At 39.3% G+C, this 18,730-nt stretch overlaps 1 protein-coding gene across 1 annotated transcript in view; it reads left to right on the top strand.

Annotated features, from left to right (window-relative positions):
- SLC24A2 (solute carrier family 24 member 2) overlaps positions 1–13,840 on the top strand; it is a 113,759-nt gene extending 99,919 nt beyond the window's left edge. The window contains exons 10-12 of the mRNA XM_017806050.1: positions 4,015–4,104; positions 4,552–4,718; positions 6,776–13,840. Of these exons, the coding sequence (XP_017661539.1) occupies positions 4,015–4,104; positions 4,552–4,718; positions 6,776–7,025 (507 nt within the window). The 3' untranslated portion in view covers positions 7,026–13,840. The remainder of the gene's footprint in view (positions 1–4,014; positions 4,105–4,551; positions 4,719–6,775) is intronic.
- Positions 13,841–18,730: the final 4,890 nt, after the last annotated feature.

The following is an 18,730-nucleotide window of genomic DNA, read 5'->3' as shown; positions in this document are numbered from 1 at the left end:
CTCTGCAAATTCTCATTACAAACAAAGTGTTACAACTTCCATGAACTCTTGTTACCATACAGAGATACACTGTTACTAAGGGGACAAGGACAACATGTTCCTGTACAGATCCAGTTAGAGGAGCCTGTTCTGAGTAATCCATTAAGCACTGTTAAGTGTGAAAGAAAAATCAAACTTTTCAATGCAGATAAATTTATTAACATGACAAATATATGAATCATTCAGGTTGTTAAAGATGTTGGTAATAATACTGGCTAAAATTAAGACAGTTACCTTGCAAATTATTAAGTACTCACTACCTTTCAGGATCAAGCTCTTAGGAGAAAGCCTTCATATTTGGATCATTTTTTCTACTTATAGTCCTGTTTTTCAGACACTGGCATGAAATAAATACAGAAATGTATTAAAAAAAGTGTCCTTAAGGTTACTTATGGACAGGAATAGTACTAATCCATCTAATCTACGATGAAACTAGAAAATACTGTCTCTTTTGTTAAAGGAAAATAGCATACAAACTGAATGAGCCATGGCTTTTCTTGTTTGTCTGCTACCAGGATCACAAAAGAACCAACTGGCAATAAGCTAGGTACTCTGTATTTACAAGGCAACCATAACAACAGCTACCAAAAGAGGTAGAGAGAAATATTGCTGTCTGCTGCCTCTGACCAGTTCTTCTAGGTAAATGCTTAGAACTGGCAGCTCTCTGTATTTCAGAGAGCTAGGGAGTTACAATGAGATATATCTCAAAAGAATGCTGTTACTAGTTACAAAACGAGCATGATTATTATTATACTCTATAATAAAACCCAGCATACAGAAAACGAATCAGCATTCTCATTATGGTTTTTTTAAATTTTCATCTATCTGCAAATCAGATAGCAGCATCTATGGTGTTCACCTCCTTTGGGCACTCTCTAAGACTTTAATATCTTTCCTATATTGTGGTGCCCAAAACTGCACACAATGTTCAAGGTGAGGCCACACCAGTACCGAGCAGAGCAGGGACAATCACCTCTAGAAACAGGACCCCAGAAACTACAGGCCTGTCAGTCTCACTTCAGTGCCCGTTAAAGTTATGGAGAAGATTATTCGAAGTATTGAAAAGCATCTGAAACACAACACAGTCACTGGTCAGAGCAAGCCAGCACAGCTTCACAAGATGAAAGTCCTACTTATCCAACCCTCTTTCCTTTTATGACAAGGTCACCCACCTAGCTGATCAAGGGAAGACAGTTGATGTAATCTTTTTGGATTTCAGTAAAGCTTTTGATATTGTCTCTCACAAGATCCTTTTGGACAAAATGTCCAGCGTACAGCTGGGTAAACAGATCATGCAGTGGGTGAGCAATTGCTCACAGGTCGAGCACAGAGGGTAGCAGTGAATGGGTTAACACCAGACTAGTGGGGTTCCACAGTGCTCCATCTTGGGCCCTGTGCTCTTCAACATCTTCATAAATTACTTGGACGCAGGACTGGAAGGGATACTGAGCAAATTTGCAGATGACACAAAACTGAGAGGAACTGTTGACTCTCTCAAAGGCGGGGAGGCCCTGCAGGGAGACCTTAAAAAATTAGAAGAGTGGGCAATCACAAACCAGATGAAGTTCAATGGGGGGAAAGTGCCAGATTCTGCACCAGGGATGGGGCAACCCTGAATGTTCATACAGACTGGGGAATGAGATTCTGGAAAGCAGTGCTGTGGAAAGGGACCTTGGGGGTCGTGGTCGATGGCAAGTTGAATAGGAGTCAGCAGTGCCCTGGCAGCCAGGAGGATCTCACCATCTGTAAAATGTACAAGCTTCAAATTTTGCCCTTTTTGAGTTTAAATGTTCCCATTTTAAAATAGGTAATTTAAGTGTTAAGCCTATTAAAGTACTCTTAATCCTGAACTGCAGCTTAACAGTTAATTTTAGTGGGAGATGATTAGCTAGGACAGAAGAGGAGTACACATGCTGCAAAGTTACTGAATCATAATTCTTAGCTATCTGAATTACGTGGGTGTCTGATTCAGATAGGCAATGTCTTCTTATTGGGCAAGAACCATTTGATATATATATAATCATAGTATCAGAGAGCTATTACTGGTCAGTACAGCTCTTGTTGTATTAGTTTTGTGTAAGCCAGTGTCTGCTTGTATCTTGAGTGTTGTCAAGTGATCATTCAAATTGCATTGCTACAAGGTGCTCAGTGCAGATTTTATGATAAGTGTATTGCTTCATGTCATTCACCATATATGTTCCCAAAAAATCCCGGTTTTTACAAGGAAGACAAAAAATGTTGTAAGTTGAAAGAGCTGGCTACTAAGAATGGTGAAAAAAAGAGAAGAGCTAGGAGTTTAGTTTTAAAAAAGGAAGTTGCTGTTTAGAATCATCCCTACGAGTTTAGAATCATCCCCTCAGTTCTACTCCCACTGATGTCAGATCACTATTTTAAAAGTCATCTTTGTGTTCATTTCAAATCATGTTCCTTTTCAGACTAAGGTCTTCTGTCCCCCAATGCATATAAAGTTTTCATTTTAAACTTGAAAGTCCATCTGAGTAGGTTTAAACATTATAAGCTCATTGTCTGTAACATTTTTAATATGTGTTCCTATGTATATTCACTTGTGGAGTAGTACAGGCCATGTTAGTCAACGTTTACATTCTCAGGTTTCAGGAGGACATTTAGCATTATGTAAAGTGCACACAGGGAGTGAATAAATATTCTGTAGCACAGACTACAGCTGCACCTGCTTCTGGAAGAGATACAGACCTCCTATTTGTCCCATCCTGTAACTGAGTGTGCACAATTGCCATTGCTGACTTTGTTTTTTCCCACCAGTAATGTCCTGATCTCATTCCAGTTACATCAGCAGAAAGAGTCTACACAGTTTCATTGAGCTGCAGACCAGCCTCAGTGTTTTCTGGTTCAGCTGACAAGACAATGACATTCCTGCTTGACCAGCATTAATGGCCAGCCCAACTCACTGACGACCTCTTAGTCTACAGCCACCCTGTTCTGCCATGCTAATCAGTTCCTAAATGTGAGGCTGTTATATATAAATGCCTCTTGTGTTTGTTATACAAGAAAAGCTGGCTGTGCAGTTCTGCAACTCCCTAAAAAAGAGGTATTTGACATGGCTTGAGCAAGGTAAATTAGCAGTCCTGTTTCCTTTCTTTAGTAGTTAACTCGATCTGTTTTTGTTACATAGATCCTGTCAGTAACAGTTAGTTAGTCAACAGGAAATATGGAAAACCTAAAAGATTGGGAAGAACAGAAACCAAAATAAATCATTAATCTGAGTATAACCAATTCACTGGCTGCAAGAACACTACCTATTCAGAATTTGACATTAGTAAGGGAGACAATGAAAATGAAAATTAAGTTACTTAAGTGTTGCAGAATTTTTAATTCATTGAAGGGTCTCACTGTGTTTTGTATGTTTTGATAACAAATTTCTCTACAAAACAAAGCATAGAAAATATGTTTTTAGCAGATAGAGAGAAGTAAATGCCATAATAAATTTTCAGTATGTATGTTTTTAGCTCTGCCATATGCATTCTTTGTTACACTGATTGTGAAAGGTGTTGCACAAAGTCACTAATGTGTGAAGGAAAGGTATGGGTACCTGTTTTATCAATTTGAAAACATGCATTCTGAATAAGCATGAAATTATTAATAAACTTAGAAGTCAAACCACTGTTCAGCTAAACACATATGCAAACTGCATCATAACAAATTATGATACAAATGACAACCCAAAATTTGCCATTTATCATACAAGTTGTTACGAGGTCTTATTTTATAACTGGAGCGTTTGGAAGAATGAGGCATAGGTAAATATATACCAGTGTAGGAATTCAGTTTCTTACCTTTTTTGAATGTATTTTGGTCATCTAATGATGACCAGAATACTTGCTCAGAACAGGTCATCAGAAGAAATGACAAGCCGCTGTCATTTTGAGAAGCAAATAAGAGTATGGCATGTCGTCCTTCAACACAGGTTTTTACTGTTTCTCTTTGTTTGTGTTTCAGACATCAAGAAAATTTTTTCCTCTCACATTTTTTGGCTCTATTAGCTGGATTGCCTTCTTTTCTTACTTAATGGTCTGGTGGGCACACCAGGTAAGGATGTGATACTGGTACAAAATAAAAGCCCCGCATTATGTTTTGCACTGTGAGAGATCATTTAGAATTAGAGTCCATCATCTCTGTCGTGCTGAGTAGTGCCTTATTTTAGAAGTTGCAACTATGGATGAAGGAAATCACTACTCACAAAGTGGAAAGTAGTTCAGAGAGCTGTGGTTCTCCTATCTACAGGACTTGATCATTCTCGTAACGTGGGAGCTATCACCAACTGTCTGTCAATAACTTATACTTCTATGTGACAGTCTTATCTCTCTCCTGATAGATGTGGAGATGTGTGAAAATTAGTATTTCTTCAATCTTGCTGGGTATTCTTCAAGACAGTCGGCAAGTCCAGGATAATATTCCTGATTAAACAGGTTTACAGCAGAAAATGTTTCTTCACTGCAGGACACTTTTTTTCTGTTTTTCCTTAAACCCTTTTAGGTTGGAGAGACCATTGGTATTAGCGAAGAAATCATGGGATTGACTATTCTTGCTGCTGGCACATCCATTCCTGACCTTATTACCAGTGTTATTGTAGCACGCAAAGGTCTGGGGGACATGGCTGTGTCCAGTTCTGTTGGAAGCAACATATTTGACATCACAGTGGGGTAAGTCCTACAGCAAGAAAATTGTGTCCATTTTAAACAAGTCTTTTGTTGTTAGAACATTGCCATGGTGTCGCCCACAAGCAGCAATCCTTAAAAAGGAGTGATACAAATATTCTATGAATGTTACTGTGGCAAGTGCTCTGAAGTTTATAGACATTTGCATGACAGAATTGTTATTAATTTGTTCCCCAATTCTTGCTTTGATACAATCCAGAGGTGCCTAGGCAAGTGAATTGCATTTTAAAAAGTGAGCAAGAGCATTTTTCCAAGAAGGAATTTCAAAGCTTTTTATGCTTTTGTCAGATTGCTGTTTGCTTTCCATTACCATTCATTTTGCTTATACTAGAGCTTTCTTTATAAATGATGATCAGGAACAATTCATTGCCTCTGCAGTATTCAACATGTTTGCTGTAATAACAACGGAATGTCACTGTTTTGAGTAGCTTGTTTAGGCTGCTGTTGACATGTGATTTATTTTTTTATATATACCTGGCAAGTCCCAAATTACAAAGCAATTCTTTCTTAACAAAAAGCACTCTTTATATAGCTCTTGACAATGTGAAGCTACATGAGATTGTACAGAAATTTGCTATTTACACTTTACTGCTTCACTAAGATGTGTGGCATGAGGTTGGAATTCAAAATCCTTTTTTGACCCTTTGAGACCAAGGTAGATCAGGTCCAGAAATAATGTCATCTATGCCTCAGTATTTGAAAAATGTGTGGGAGTACACAGATATATTCTGTCTTTATTGCCACATTCCCATCTTTAACACTAGAAGACAGAGGTACTGAGAATCATGTCCATACTGTCAGTTTCTCTGCCTTTGGTTGTTTCTTGCTATTACTCAAACAGAAGAGCAGATCTAGTCATAATCAAAGTGCCAAACAGCCTAATCATAGAAGAGATCATGGCTTTTGCTGCTGAGAATATACCAGCAACTGCAAAGTGCAAAAAGGGATCCTGAAGTAGGAGTAGATAGTAAATGTCTGTTTTACTTCATCTGTAAGTGTCAGTACCTTAGACATAGGAAAACTGGGCTCCTTTTTTTCTATTAATCCAGAAGCATGAAGTGTTTGAAATAATATTTATATGCAGAAAACCTGCAAAATATATGAAAACCATGTGCTCCAACTTGGAGTACATAGGGTGCATTACAAAACTTTTCTCTTTTGCAATGCTTTCTTACTTTAAAAAAAAAGTTTAGCCTCTTTCTGCCAATAGAGATGGTTTTGTCCTGCACCAGTCTGCTAAACTTGGTGTATTTACAACAGAAATGGCACAGTTGAGCTGCAGACTGGTGTAGTTAGTACTGCAGCTGTAATAAATTATTCTCTCTTGAGCAGCTTATTTGAAGTTTTAAGGTTGTGAGCTTCTGACAACTCACTTCACGCTTTCTAAGCCTGCTAAGCTCCAGTCAGTGTCTTAAATATTTATTTCAGCTTGACATCTTGCAAAGGGATATTACCTCATACTGTGGTTTGAGAGATGAGAAATGCAATGACAGCAAACACAGAAATAAAAATTAAGCTGAAGTTCAATTGAAGTTCATATTTGAACACAGGTTTATACAGTAAATGTGGATTTAAGGGCCAAATTTCAGACATTTAAGGACCAAATTTTGTGGACAGCGTCTTGCAGAGTGCCATTTCTTCATGGCAAGGACATGTTTTTATGTAACCCATCCCCCTCTCATGCATGCTCTTGGAAAGAGAGTGTGCATAGCTTCTCCCACAGATGGTGTGAAATCCAGAAACAAATGAAAGAGGTCTTCCTGCTCACAGATAGGATGCCAGTTGATTTGCAGCCAAGGGAAATACAGTTCACCAGTGTAACTAGTGGAAGAGTGGGGACCGTAAATCCCATGTGTTCTCCCCAAGAACTATGACCAAGTTGACAGGTTAGATTTATGTACATACTAGAAGAGCTGAAACTTTTCCTGCCTCACTTTACACAGGAAGCCTCTGGTTGTATTTTGAATTGTCTCCAGAAACTTTCTAGTGCCTCTTTCTGGTCTTCTGTAATTTTTTAAACTATTTTTTCTGTTTCTTAACAGCCTTCCTCTTCCATGGCTCCTGTATGCTGTGATTAACAGTTTTGCCCCAGTGGCAGTCAGCAGCAATGGTCTGTTCTGTGCAATTGTCCTCCTCTTCATCATGCTGCTCTTTGTCATCCTCTCCATTGCTTCCTGCAAGTGGAGGATGAATAAAATCCTGGGTTTCCTCATGTTTGGGCTTTATTTTGTGTTTCTGATTGTCAGTGTCCTCCTGGAGGACAAAGTGATCCAGTGTCCTGTCTCCATCTAGTGGAAAGTGCTCGACAAAAAAAAACCCAGAACATACGTATTTATCAAAGAAGAAATATGTGTACCAAAACAAGACACCAAAAAAAAACCACAGTGGAAAGCTTCACTGAGGATAACCCATAGATCTGTAAATTTCCTCTTCCTTGATTTTAAAAGAGTGAAAGAAAGAAAATTACACAAAGGGTGGATCTAGGAGCTGAAGAATGACTGCGGCTGGACAGTGCAGTTACACATGAAGGGCTGAGTTAAGCTGCACTGAGGTTTTCTTTGCTGCACAACATTCTCGCTGCCCAGTACTGGACACGCTACGCACGCACGGAAACAGTGACAGTTACTGCTTCTCCTCAGCCTGTGGTTCTCTGTAGTCGTATACACAGACACACAGCGTGCTCAGTTCTTAAGGCTCTCCTCTTCTAAGGAGAATGCTGATACTAACTTTGTGGAGGCACCACCCCCCCACATACCCTGGTAACGGGATTTTTCTGATGATCTGCTGAAACTCCTGAATGGAAAGCGTACACCGAGTACATGAGTCACAGATGGGGAAGAGCTTGTATGTCTCTTCATATGGGTGGATTTGTATGATGTGATTTCAGCAAAGCCAGTGAATTCATCAGTGTTTTGATCATCTGCATCACAGGTCTGTAAAGGCAATCAGCAGGATGCTAATGGTGGTTTTTTACATCTTGCAAAACTCTTCAGGTTCCAGAAACTCTGTCTCTGGCACTGAAGGAGCCACGATGCCTGACCATTTTGTAACTGGTGCAGATTTTCATTGCATTCTCATGCAAAGACCAGAATGGGGATACTCTTTCTTCTCTAATAGCAATGCAGCATGCAGTGACATCATACAGCTATGTGAACACACCATTTTTTCTAATGCAGCAATATTAACAGTACCAATGGCTTTCAGATGCTGTTATGAGTTTGCCTTTTCATGCCAGAATAAAAAGGCTAATTTGCTTATGCATAGTATATTATACAGAAAATAGAAGTAAGTAGTTATAAAGTGGCAGCCTAATTGCTAAGTGAATATATATTTTACAGGCTTTCACTAATACTTGGAGTGTAAGGACCTTCACAGCTACATATAGTTATTGCTGGAAGAGATTCCCAGCTGTTGTACAAAGCTGGGGCAATTCACATTTGCTGTTATAAATCTTGAAACTAGGTAGGAGAAACACAATTTAATTACAGTGGAGCTGCAGGAAGCTTACATGAAAATTCTTCGGTATTGCTGGAAGTGTAAATATCTAAAGAAGCCCAGGAATGAGTGAAAATGCAACATCCTTTTACTGAAATATTGAGAGAAGGAGAAGGTCCAAACCTAGAACAAAAAAATAAGAAGGGAGAAAACAACTAATGTTCATCTTCCTTGGAGTTTGGATGATTTTTTTAAAAATGGGAGGACTGGAATGGGTGTTAAGAAATTATTTCAAATAATCATTCGTTTGTTCAAGTCTTTTGTGCAGTTAGAGTTCATGAAGATTCAGTGCATTTCTGTGACCTGTTTCAGCATTGTTTTATATGCATATTGTGCTCACAATGGCAATGCCATGCTCACAGCTGTGTAACAGAAGGCTCAGCACATTTTGTCTTGTCAGTTTTTCTCTGCTCTATGCTGTTTGTTTCTCACTCATCCTCTTTGTCCTTTACTGTTTTCCTGTTATATGTGTTTGTGTGTAATGGTATATGGTTAGTGAGTCAGGACTTGACAGAAAACAATGGTAGAGAAAAAAGTACAAAATTCATATTAGGAATATTAATATTATGTGATATCATGAAGAAAAAAGTGAGATAATAATGAACAAAATGAAGGAAACTAGGAGTTACAATGGCTGCTACTCATATATTGTCCTAAGGTATTAAGTCCGACCTACATGCGGAATCAGTATTTAATCTTATCCAAACATTTGCAACGTCTCTTGCTCTTTTAGTGCTTTTTAGAGTGAGCGTCTCTCATTGTGAGCAAAAACTTGTCGTATTTAAGATCCTTCATTGCTCCAGAATCCTTACCTGTCTTAACGATAGTGCTACCCACCTCTTTATCATTTGTTCCTGGGAGTGTACACTATGGAAAGTAGGTGTATTTACATACCTGCGGTGCCCTCTACTGACAGGAACAGCAACCTTGCTTAAGCAAATCTATAAACCAATATCTGAGCTCAAAAGAAGCATGTGTCTCAAAATACAGAGCTGACTCCACAGTATAATCTATTCCAGAGGAGTCAGCAATTGCTTTTATTTCTGATGACAATGCTCAAAACACGCAATCTTTTCCCAAGTGAGCAGAATGAGAGTGATCTGAAGGAGTGTGTGCAGGATCATGAGAGGGCTGTGTATATGGGAGTGTACAAAATACTAAGATGCCCAGATTCACTGATCCAGATTCACTGATCACTTATTTCAAATAAAGAAACTAGTCCGAAGTCTGATCTCTGTTCAGGACATTACTTCATTACCCTTCCCTTCCCTTTTCTTTTTTTCTTTTTTTTTTACTGCATGCCAGTATGGTGTAACAACTCCCATACTGGAAAGGAAAAAGCCCTACCTGACCTTCAGAGCTGTAAGAGCACTCTGATGCACTCTGCAGAGTGGGGGCAGGTAGGAAGAAGAGAGTAACTAATTGAAAGCTATACACAGTGGGAATATTTCAGTCCACAACAGGCATCAACAACTTAAAGGAAGACTTTTATGTATAGGGTTAAGGACTGGTATCCTGTAATGGCAGTTGTATACTGTCTTAAAATGTATCTCATTTCTTTCCCATTTCTGCTTGTCTCTATCAACATATTTATCTTGCAAGGTATTAAAAATAAGTTTTTCCCCTCTAGAATAAGACACCTCATGGCTCCCACTGCCTTGCATCTGTTGGGCAGTGCAGTCAGTGGTAGCTCAGCTCCAGAGGTAAAAGGACAGATTTCAGTTGTGTGGTGCTTTCTATGGAAACAGGCTGTGAAAGATGGTTCCACTTACAAAGGCAGCTTTCTGCTGCTGTGGTAAAATGTTTAAAGATACTTGCATGCCAATGTGCTCTGATAACAAAACAACAGCTGTGCTGGCTGGTAGAGAAAAGAGAGGAAGGGGATGGAGAGAGAAGCTTACTCCCTTATCCTGTGCAGGAGGTGTTCAATCTTTAGCTGGAATGCTGAGTGAACAGCCAAGAGCTGCTGCAACACAATGACTGGATGTCCATGAGCTGTCCAGGCTCAGTGCTGCCAGAAATGCACACCACCTGTTACAACACTCCTATTTTACAGTGGCAGCAAATTTACCAGCATTAAGTGTTTCTCATTGTTCATAATTATTTCACTGTGTGATCATGAACATTTCTCAGCATTGCACACCTAGAAGTCAAAATTCAGTTTCTATTTTCTTAAAAGTTCTAAATGATTTCACTAGGGATCTGGTTCTGCACACTGCCCAAATTCTACAGTGAGTTCATTGGTGTTGAAGCCTCTTCCACCTGCCTGTATGCCTGTGCTCACTTATTCAATTGGTGTTGCTGTCTGCATAATCCTTATCAAGAATAAATGAATAATTAAGAGAAAAATTGGTGTTATTATAAGGATCCTGTTCTAGCTTGGCAACACAGTAAGTAAGGTAAGAATGCAACTTCAGATTAAATAGCCAACTCTCTGTGGCACCATTATCTCTGAACAGAACCAATACTGGATGTGATTTTTGGAAAGGATTTCTGGTAGTATTTGAGTAGGATCATGGTTCAGATTGTAACCTATTGTAAAGGTTTTCTGCACTAACTTCATTGGAATTAAATATGAGAATGGACCCCACTGGTACAAAATACCATTGGAATCCTACAACAATTCTCTGTTTTACACTCACTCACACACACACAGACACACAGACACACACTCACACAAATAAAAAAAAGAAAAAGCTGCCTTCCCTCTGCAGAAGCCACCCTGGTCACATCTGTAGGGTAAATGCTATAAAAGTGTGATTGAAAGTGTGGTATGAGGATGTTCTCCTCACGAACTACATGTAGACATGCAAAAATCTTTCAGCAAAGATCTGTGGTTTCTAAATTAACTTTTTTACTGAAAGGTATTGCTTTCTTGTAGTGCAAACAGGCTCTTGTGTCTGTATGCTTCTGCTTATGTATCCAATTGATGTGGCTGACTACATAAACTTCATGAAGCATAAAAACACAGCAGGTGACAAGGAATCTTATCTAGATGTCATTTAATGTTTGTAATGGCAGTGAACCTACCATGTAATTTCCACATATACTACTTCGAAGTAGTTTATGGTCACTGTCACTCATGGTACTGTTGTGTGTGGATATGAAGGTCCACAAAGCGGTAAGTTAAACATGTAGCTAATCTGAGTACAGTGAAAAAATAGATGCTTAGAAATATTATTAATGTTTGGGTGTTTTTTAAGGGATTATTTCTCTGGTTGTCTTTTACTTCATTATGTATTTTGCAAAAAAGGGGATATACAGTGTTTTCTAATTAGTATTCTTTCAGCAGTAATTCCTTAAAATAGCATCTTATGGTCCATATAACTTTTGTTCTGAATCAAGTATGAGTCTGTATCAGATGGTTTTATAACAAAGAAATAATCCCTTCTCCAACAACTGGCCCAACAAAATACAGATTTCTACCATTAACCTGGACAAGATAGAGACATTTATCTTAGGATCCCATATTTCACAAATGCAGTTGCCTAACAAACCTAATTGTCCTGGGAGCTATGTACAAAGAGAAAAATTGCATTCACTTGTATTCTTGGAAACAATTTTACTTCTTGTAAAATACAATGACACAACTATCTGAGAAAGAGTCATAGTTTGAGCAGCTGATTCTTGTCTTCCTCCTATTCCTGGAAAGTGAAATTGAAGAGTTTGTACCTGGAAAAATACTTGCAGAAAGTGCACTCAACAGTATAGAGAGAAGTCCTGCTCCAGTCCTCCAACAGGGATGAGTTTCATTCTTGGTTGATGTTAAAATTACCCTTCTTAGGTCTGTTGCCATCAGTTACAGGAATATCAGTATTTCCACTGGGACTGGGGAGACTAACTTCCAAATTGAAATTACACAATTCAGTGTAGCCATCAGATACAAAATTCATTTATGGATCACAGTTCCATAGTCCAGACAAGTCATCCTGTAGATCTGCTGTGTGTTGCTAGAGGTCAGTGTATGGCATCTCAGGACTTGTCTGCTTGGATGGGTGCAGCTAGTTTGCGCTTTCCCATGCCGATGCGCCTGCCTGACTGGATGCAAGCCATATATTCTCCAGAAGCCATGTAATCACATTAGCATGGCACTGAGCCCATGCTCCAGCCAGCCAGGTGCAGGTCAGCCCCAGCCTAGAAGCCACATAACCACTTGGAGTGTGGGTAGACCAGACACACACTTGGCCACATCGTTCCCACGTGAGCCATAAGTGAAGTGGCACAGGACAGGATTGAGTAATTCAAGACTAGTAAATGTACTGTACATTCATGTAGATTTATTGTAAATTTACCACTCATCAAAGACAAAAACAACCCCAACAAAGAAATTTGTACACATTTTTAAAGATCTTGCACTTTACTATTTTTTTTATTTTTATTTTATGTCACATAGTTGTCTTAATGCAAAAAGAAGCCATAAAAAACCCAGAAGACTAGTATGGGCTTTCTAAATAAGGGGATCATTAATTTTAAAGTAAAGAATCAATTTCATGTCTCTGTTTAAGGTCTAATGTAAAATACTGACAAATAAATGTACAGTAAAGCAGGATCTGGTTTTGCCTTAGTGAAGCTGTGAGTAAGTCAGGGGGAGTTTGCTCCTCATACTCTTGAGTTTTCCTGTGGGGCTGTACAAAATGCTGAACACTACCTTTGCAGCAGGGAATCAGTCCTGCCATGCTTGTTCCCCCCAGGAAAAAGTCAGGCCCAATGAAACAATTAAATCATTCTACTACTCCAATGTTTTCTCCCACTGAGATCACAGTAAAGGAAGTTCCTTATGTTTTAGTACGTTTATGAGAGATGAGTTAATTCTATCACTTTTTCCTGAAGTTTTCAGAGTCAGATTATCCAAGAAAAAAATCAACTATTTCATTTAATCCCCCGTTAAAATCACATAATGCCAAGGATTTCACTTGGGTTTGTGTTCATTTCCATTATCAAGATCTCTGTTGCACAGTTCTAATTTTGCAATCCTGACTCTGGGGAGTTGACTTAAGTGAGTTGAAATTATTTCTGTCACTTAAGATGGCAAGATCAGGACACTGTATTGTCATGTGAAAATACTAATGTGTTATAACTGACAATCAGATGCTATTTTTCTAATACAGCTTTTTTAGCTTGTTTACTCCACTTTTTAGTTTTCACACTCCATAGTCTCTCATTTTCAACTTATTGTAAGAAAAATCTGAAGTCCCCCATCTTTACTCATTTCAAACTTTAAAAGAAAAAATACATTGCCATGTACTTTTTATTTTGCAAGTCCAGGCAACGCCCTGAAAATTCCAGTTTTTCTCATGTGTATGGATCATTATTCACTAGATGAAACTCTTTTATCTCTGAATCAGTATATGCTCTGTGAATATAAGTTTGTATATAGTATGGAAGTTACCTTTATTTGTACATAGACTCTTGGAAATAATCCCTTCTATCAAAGATCCTACGTCATTGTATCTACAGAATATTTCACTGTGGTGTGTACACTTTCTCACCTTATGATAACAATACAGAGCTCTTCATATAAATCACTTTATGTAATTGAGTTGTCTAAGTGTGAATAACAATAACAACAATAAACACTAATAAAAAGACTGAAGAGTGTGTCCTTTTGCTCATTATCTTTTGTCTTAATTGTCTTGGACTTGCTGGGGCTCTGAAAATAGTATGTTAACTACCTGCTCTGCGTTGAATGATGATCTGCAGTGCTACTCATCATTATCAGTGTTCAAGCAGTGCTAATTGCCTCTTGCCATTTCACTGCTACCTTCTGTGTATACACAGAGTAAGGAAAACATCTGTGTTTCAGTGAGCTTAAAATTTAGTTAGACAAGGATTTTTCTTGTACAGACGAATGTGAATACAAACTTCCTGGAGCTGTGTATGTCTGAAGCCCTGTGGTTCTGTCTGGGGTCAAGTTCCCTAACATTTCTTTACTGATATGTTTGATCACAAGTCGTTTTGAATGCCATTCTTTAGTTTGACACCTTGTATAATCTTCAGGTTGCACAGTCTGCTGTGCTTGCCAGCTAGGCATTCTTTTTAGTCTGTCATTGAATGAATTATACTTTTAAACAAAGTAATGATCTTCAGTAAATGAAAGCAAAAGAGAGTCAGTAATGCTAAAAATTTCCCATAATCAACCAACTTTTCCATCTTCACAAGTTTTAAAAGGTTGCAAATGGACATTATTACTTAATATTTCTCCCACAGTAGCTCCAGGAAGACATCCTCCACAATGAATTAAGGAATTTTTTGTGAGGCATTGTGCCAACCCTAAAGGTTTGATCTCAGGACAGAGATTTTTCATTCACCTTTAACCATTCTAGAGCTTTAAAATTTTAGATTGGAAACAACAAAAGAAATTTGCAGGTAGACTAGATGTTGAGAATGATGATTGTCCTGAGAGATTCATGCCTGCCAAATGGGAAAAACAAGGTCAAGCACATCCTAAAAAAAACAAAGTTGGCAGATGCTCCAAGTTACAGAAGCATAGATGCTTTCAAAGAGATAGAGAGTTGGAGAAAAAGAAAGGCTTTGTCTGAGAAGTGAACATGGATACATACACACACATATACACACACAGCCATTCACAGCTCTGCTTTATGGGTGTGTGTTGTCTTACCCACTGCTTGCTAGCATTTGACCTCTTCCTCAACTTCAGCAACTTTTGAAAGAAAGTAGAGTATATTAAAACCTTCAGTACCACAGCAGGCCTTAATGGTATATGACTGGTGTGAGCAGAGGAAAGAGAAAAAATATATTAAATATCCACCACAGGAGGAATGAAGGCAAGTTTCCTTGCCATGTGTTTCCTCATACACAGGCAAGTACTTCACTGCCTTACCTGTAGTCCCTGAAAAAACATTCACTATTACTTTTTTCATTTACAGGTAGTTGTATCTGGAGTGTTTATTGACAAGAAGAAAAGTGATATGTGTGTTTAAATTCAGTTAAAACTTCCCTTTCCTGGAAAGGCTTCAGAGTTTCCCTTTAAAACAGGGAATTCCCTTCCTGTTAACACCTATTTCAGAGAAATAAATATTTGTGCCAGAAACTTACAGAAAGTAAAGACAGATAGACTACAGATTATAGGTCTAAAGAGATGTTTTATCATCCCTTCATCTCTTTATTTATGCAGATTTTCTCATCATGGTTTGAAAAACATACATTTGTTGTGAACAAGGGTGTTTTTTTTTTCAGCAAGGTGATGAGGTACTAAGAAATTAGTTGTAAATCTACAGTATTGCCTCTGAGGCATCAAACCCAAACCAGACCATTTCTTGCAAGCTAAATATGAGGCTCGTAGGCAGAGAAGTTACAGCAACCTGTAAGGTTAAAGTACACGAAACTGGATATTTAAGCAACAGTTTTACAAGGATCTTTAAATGAACAAGAGGTGTCCCACAAAGCTTTGGGTTAATTGCAAACACTTTTTTCCTGTTCATCAGCAATGATGAGTAAATACCAGTGCTTTGCTACAACTTTCCACTAACTCTTGCTATAAATGTGTGAAATTGCATATGCTGATTCTGCAACCCAGGAGGATTGCCTGCAGTTGGGCTGGGTCAGAGGAGGAGGAGGTCTGGCTTGGGCTTGCTGTCTGAGGCAGAAGACAAGGTGGGACGGTATGTTTGTGTGTACTGCCTAGCTTGGGAAAACACGTCACTTCACTGGAGTTTGCATTTCATGCTGTATTCCAGGGACCCCTCCAGGGCAGGAGGGGAAGACAATGAGGAAAACTGACAGAAAAATTATCAGTTACAATTTATGTCTAAAAGGACACATAATAGAGTGTTTTCCTTCCTGTCTCTCTGCAGCCCAATATAATTGTATTGTAAAATGAAGGAATTACAACCCTGAGTAACATGTCCTAGGGGGCAGAGGCTGGACTAGATGACCCTAAGAGTGGCCCCTTCCAACCCTACCCCCACTGTGATTCTGTGATTCTGTGAATGGTGTAGTGCACTGTTCCATAACAGTGAAAACAACAACTGCTTCCACTGCCCCCTCCTTGCCCCTGCCTATTTCCTATTCTTTGTTATTAACTTGGTTGAAGAAAAAGGGAAACTACTTCCAGAATTTTCAAAGTGTCTGTTAAGCTCTGGACCTACTCTTGTCTTCATGTACTGTCTGCCTGCTTTGATTATATGCCATATTGCTGGTCAGAATTTGCCTCTGATGGCAATGACCATTTCTTGCTAATTTGGTATCTGCATTTTCATGACTAAGGAACTGTAGCCTGATGCTCTGCAACCATGAAATACTGCTAGTTAAACTAGCTCTAAAGAGTTTGACTTAATATCACAACATGCAACACTATTCAAGAAAAATCAGTTTGAGTGTTGAAAACATTAGCTTATTTCAGGCTAACGTGCTGTATTGTTCATTTTTGCCTCTGTCAAAAGCGTTGATAAACCCATTTTCTGTTATATTTTATAGGCAATTTTAAAAAAATTATTCCCCAGAATCCAATGTACTCTCCACTCAGAACAATGATTTTCAGCAAAGCTCTTACCAGAACCTGACTGAGGAAGCAGTTCTTAAGGTTTGCAATTATTAATATACAATTTTCCCAAAAATAAATTTCCTGAACAACTTTTCTTCACCACCATCACCTGTCCTGCTAAAAACCCATTTAAAACATGCCAGGGTATTGTCCTGAGAAGAGCCAGGACAAGCATGGTGGAGGCAAACCTTCCTTGTATTCAGACCTGCTTTTACTCCCCTGGTCCCCTTCATACTCCTGTCCTCTCTCTTCCTCACACTGCCCAGCATCCCAAATAATTGCTGTCACAAGCAGTGACCCCACTCGTGGAGGCAGGTGATGCTCAGAGCTTCATGGTCTCAGGTCTTTTTTACCATCCTAAGGGCCAGGCAGCAGGAAGGACCCCCATTTGTAAGTAAATCCACAGCCCTGGTGGGCTAAGAAACAGTCTAGACATAACTCAGGTTCTCTGTTTGAAGTTTTGTTTTATATATTCCTGGGGTTTTCATCTTTTTTTCATCTTAATTAGTATCTCAGTAGGCCATTTGTGCTTTTGTAACTCATCATACCCCTGAGAGAAGGGTGGTTTTGCTTACAGAGAATAGCAGCCTAAGGGACTAACGCCAACATGATGCTCCCTCAGGTTCATTACAGGTGCTGCCAGTTTGCCCCAGCTGGCAGCACAACTGACACCACTTTTAACCGTCTGTGGTATCATGTGGCAGCTGAACACAGAGTGGCAAGGTCAGCTCTGCAGGCACCATCGGGCATCATGGAAGGAGCAGAGAGCAACTGGCATAAGCAGGGCATCCTCAGTCATTTCCCAGTGGGTTTGTGCAAAGTCTGGACACCAACAGAAAGGTGATGCTATGTACATGCACTCACTGCTGCACCTGCTCTGGTGAGCTCTACCACTCCTGCCTTACAGAGGGAAGTTGGAAAAATGTATTGGCATAAAGGTGCTTTGGCACCTATTAGAGCTTGTCTAGAGCTGCTAAAGTCACAGACCTCAACATGCAGGCCTTGTGAAGTGACATTCTGGGAAGGGGCAAAAACATTAAAATCTGCTAGCCACGAGGACTGCCACAAACTGCATGGCAGAAGTGGTGGGCACAGTGAAATCACAGAAAGGCACTAGTCTTGGGAAATATTAAGGGAGGTGGATGGATGGAAACACAAACAGGTCATGTCTCAGTGCATGAAAGATGGCTTATGTGGATTAATAACTGATGCTAGCATGGTTCCTAAAGTTCTTATTTTCTTGGAATTACATTAATACTGAGTGTCTGGTAGCAGGTGTCCTTGTGGACATTTGCAGGCAATTATCTCTGCTGACAACAGGGAGATAATAATAAACCTCCTAATGCAGGAGAGAACAAGGCACAAGCAAGCAAGCACGCACATCAAGCAGGGCAGTATAACTCATTGTGTCCTTGTTCCAAATATATACTTCTCTTAACGTTACAGCAGCTGTTCTCCTCCCCAGCCAAAATCCCTGCTGTTCTTCCTTGAAAAAAAAGCATCCTCCTCTAGGCTGATTTCAATTCTGAATGTAAAGAAGAAGGGCAGTAATAGAGATAATAAAGAGTGCAGAAAATACTGACTACACTTGCCAGTACAGGGCAAGTGCCTAAACAAAGCTCTAGGTTTCTCTAGGCTCCTGCACCAGTCCCAGGTAGAGCAGCTGGGCTTTGCCTTTCATAATGAACTACGCAGGGGGTGGCTTTTCACTTAGATTGGCACAGTGAACTTCCTCAGCCTCACCATATGCCTAAGAGCTATGGATTGTGTTTTGCTTCTACACTAAGAATTCAACAGATTTCCTTCTACTGTTTACTATGTATCCTGGTTGTATGCCAAGTAACAGAACGTATCCCATCATTTCTGAGGAAGGGATGGTGCAGGTCTCTGCACTTGCACGAGGGCTTTGGGTGAAAGCACACATCTGCTCAGCATTCAGAGCTACACAAAATCACTGTGCAACCTGCAACCTGCCAGCAGGCTGCAGGGAGCAACTTGT

Source organism: Lepidothrix coronata, unplaced genomic scaffold, assembly GCF_001604755.1.
Source record: "Lepidothrix coronata isolate B3197 unplaced genomic scaffold, Lepidothrix_coronata-1.0 Scaffold14, whole genome shotgun sequence".
NCBI classification, from domain to species: domain Eukaryota; kingdom Metazoa; phylum Chordata; class Aves; order Passeriformes; family Pipridae; genus Lepidothrix; species Lepidothrix coronata.
The sequence above is the reverse complement of the archived record's forward strand: the minus strand, read 5'-3'. Positions and strand labels throughout refer to the sequence as shown.